Below are 3455 nucleotides of genomic sequence, written 5' to 3'. Positions count from 1 at the left end.
TGTTCTTAATCTTCCACAATTGTATTATCTCAGACACGTCAATTAAGTACAGGTTAGAATTGTAACATTGCTGAAATATATTCTGTGTATAACATGTATTTTCAAATGGATTTTTTTGTAAGGCCCAAACAATACATTGCTACATATTTATATTATTAGTTAATGGCTTTACAAATTATTTTATTAATGTAACTATTCTGAAAAACTATACTGAAAATTATTATAAGACATGTGTGTGTGTGTGTGTGTGTGTGTGTGTTCTCAAGAGTAGTGTGAGTTGTCTGTATTTACAGAGAAGTTAAAATTTAGCTTAATTATATATTTTTTTACTCTGGAATTCTTTACGGATTAAATAAGCATGGGGGGAGGGGATGTGTTAATAGTCCCACATGTAAAAAGCTATTTATTCACTGTATTTAAAAAATCTTCCACATGAATTTGAGAAGAATTTTCTGGAAAAATAAAGATGTGTAGTTCTCCTCTTGGAAAAATATTGATTTTCTCATTCCTTCTTGATGTATGGACATCGCAATATGACAAAAAGTGTAGTGTGTTTCATGCCACAAATACAAATGCTGTGTACATCCTTGGCCCTATACACGGCAGATTATTCACTCCTTTAAATACATTTTGGTCTATGACACACTGAAGGAAAAACAAGAATGACAGTGCTGAACTCTTGCTCCTAAATATGGTAGACTCAATATTTAATTTTGTTTCAACCATGAAACTCAGTCCAGATACAAATGACTCTTCAACTTTTTTTTAGTAGACTTTCCTTTTTTCATATTCCACTGAATGAGTCTGATGGCTTGGGAAAATATAAAAAATAAAACACTACTTTATGGCTTATGTAGTGATTTTGCTCTTTTGGCAACAGTTTTTATCATCCATTATTGAGTAATTTTTCTTTTGTAATAATTTTAGGGACTCCTTAAGAAACTATAATATATTAAAGAAATGGTCATGATTTATTTTTGACAAAAATAAAAATACACCCAAGGGCTTTGCAAGGATAATGAGTATATGAATCGAGAAAAAATTTACGTTGGTATCAAGTTAAATTTAGAAAAACAGTAATAGCATATTAAACTATGTAGGCCTAAATAGACAACTTGGTGGTATGCGTATCAAGAAACAAAACTGAGAAACCAAACCAAACCAGTGTTCTGTTATCATTTGCATACAAGGCGCATCTACGTCTGTATAATATCTATTGTCTGTTGACGAAAGTTATAGAAATACTAGTTGAATGGGAAAATCGCTGAAAAAGAGGATATTCAATGGTTTAGTCAGAAAAGGCTGCCCCATATGACAAGCTGAAATGTCAGTCCAACTTATCCCATTTTCTGGTCTTCTAGGAACATTTTAAAATTAAGTGATCTCTACATTGTTTTTGTCAAATACAATACAATTAACATTTATGTACAATCTTGTTAATATAAGTGTGGCTGCTTTCATTTTAACAATTGGAAAGGCTAAAGAAAGGCATTTCATGCACACTGTAGAAAATCTAAGATTAGAACTCAGATGTGTACTTTCTACTACAATATTTTTGGATTTAAAATTCCTATATTTATTTGTCTTTGTAGACTTTAAGATGACGGAATCTGAAACCAGATGGTAGAAAATTTAACAGAAAATAAACTGGAAAGTAAACAATGTAAATTGACTTTGTTTAACATGCCAAATTTAGCCAACCACTTAATAAAACTTTCATTACTGTAACAGGGTAACGCATTCACTTGGACCCAGCTTCTTCATCGCTGCCTGTTCCCTCACCGCCAAGGATTTCAATATGCCCTTCTACGAAACAGCCAAGAGGATATAATAATGTGAATGTTACTTTCAAAAGTATTACTTCAAAGCCTACAAATAAAAATGTCACCGTTGACATCAGATTTAGATGTAAACAGGATTCAGTTGAATAATGTCACTGAAGTCACTGTGTTTATATTGATGGGCTTCACAGATGGTTTTGAGGTGCAAGTCTTCCTGTTTTTACTATTTCTAGCAATCTATCTTTTTACCGTGATAGGAAATTTGGGAATGGTTGTATTGGTCATGGGGGATTCTCGGCTCCACAACCCAATGTACTATTTTCTGAGCGTGTTATCATTCTTGGATGCCTGTTATTCTTCAGTTGTCACTCCAAAAATGTTAGTCAATTTCCTGAAAGAGAATAAAGCCATTTCCTATCTTGGATGTGCAGCACAGATGTTCCTCTTTGTTACTTTTGGGACCACGGAATGCTTTCTCTTGGCTGCAATGGCATATGATCGCTACGTAGCAATCTACAACCCTCTCCTGTATTCAGTTAGCATGTCAGCTGGAGTCTATGTGCCATTCATCATTGCTTCCTATGTTGGTGGCATTTTGCATGCTTCCATACACACAGTGGCCACATTTAGCCTCTCCTTCTGTGCATCCAATGAAATCAGGCATGTCTTTTGTGACATCCCTCCTCTCCTTGCTATTTCTTGTTCTGACACTCACACGAACCAGCTCCTCCTCTTCTACTTTGTGGGCTCCATCGAGATAGTCACTATCCTGGTCGTCCTGATCTCCTATGGCTTCATTCTGTTGGCCATTCTGAGGATGCGTTCTGCTGAGGGGAGGAGAAAAGTCTTTTCTACGTGTGGCTCTCACCTAACTGGAGTGTCCATTTATCACGGAACCATCCTCTTCATGTATGTGAGACCAAGTTCCAACTACGCTTTGGACCACGACATGATAGTGTCGATATTTTACACCATGGTGATTCCCATGCTGAATCCTATCATCTACAGTTTGAGGAACAAAGACGTAAAAGAGGCAATACAAAAAATGTGTAGGAAAAATTGGTTTCTCAATAAAGTATCTTTTCACAGTAAAAACTAAATTTAAAAAAATTGAGAGTGATGCTCTGTGCCTCAGTATCAATTAGATATGATGACAATATTTTGTTGTAGTTTATTAATGTATTTTTGTTTTCCTGGATATTTTAAAATAAAGATTATAGTCAATTCTCTACCTATGCTGTCTTTAGATTTTAAAAAATAGTGCTATCATCAATTTGCTTCTTAACACGTTCCCAATGATATGTGTCTACACACATATTTACACACACATATGTATGTGGATGCTGATACTGATTGAGGTAACACAAACGCACACAAAGAGACATATATGTATGTAATCATTACTTAAGAATGTTGTGTATTGTTTCCTTTAATTGCCATGCAACAGAATATATAGGCTCCAATAGTTGCAATTATGAGGAACAGTATAATTTTATCTGACTAGCTTGATCAAATACCAGACCACATTCCATGAAGTCATTGGTATCAGACTACAATTTAAAGTCCCACCCTTAGACCTGCACATTGGCAGCAATCCAATCACAGCCTGTGGTTCAGGGACCGCAGAAAACGTGTTCAAATTGTAGGGTCATTACCATGCAGTTTGTGAAGGAT

General features: G+C 35.0%; 1 protein-coding gene across 1 annotated transcript; it reads left to right on the top strand.

Annotated features, from left to right (window-relative positions):
* Positions 1-1872: 1872 nt before the first annotated feature.
* Positions 1873-2880, top strand: LOC109378321 (olfactory receptor 5T1). The gene has a single exon (XM_019634748.1). The coding sequence runs from the start codon at positions 1882-1884 to the stop codon at positions 2878-2880; it is 999 nt and encodes a 332-aa protein (XP_019490293.1). The 5' UTR covers positions 1873-1881.
* The last annotated feature ends 575 nt before the right edge of the window (positions 2881-3455 follow it).

Source organism: Hipposideros armiger, unplaced genomic scaffold, assembly GCF_001890085.2.
Source record: "Hipposideros armiger isolate ML-2016 unplaced genomic scaffold, ASM189008v1 scaffold_1867, whole genome shotgun sequence".
Lineage (NCBI taxonomy): Eukaryota > Metazoa > Chordata > Mammalia > Chiroptera > Hipposideridae > Hipposideros > Hipposideros armiger.
This window is presented reverse-complemented; position numbering and strand designations above follow the sequence as displayed.

Coding starts and splice junctions, on each gene's coding strand:
- LOC109378321 (XM_019634748.1), top strand. CDS start 1,882: ATGTCACCGTTGACATCAGATTTAGATGTAAACAGGATTCAGTTGAAT.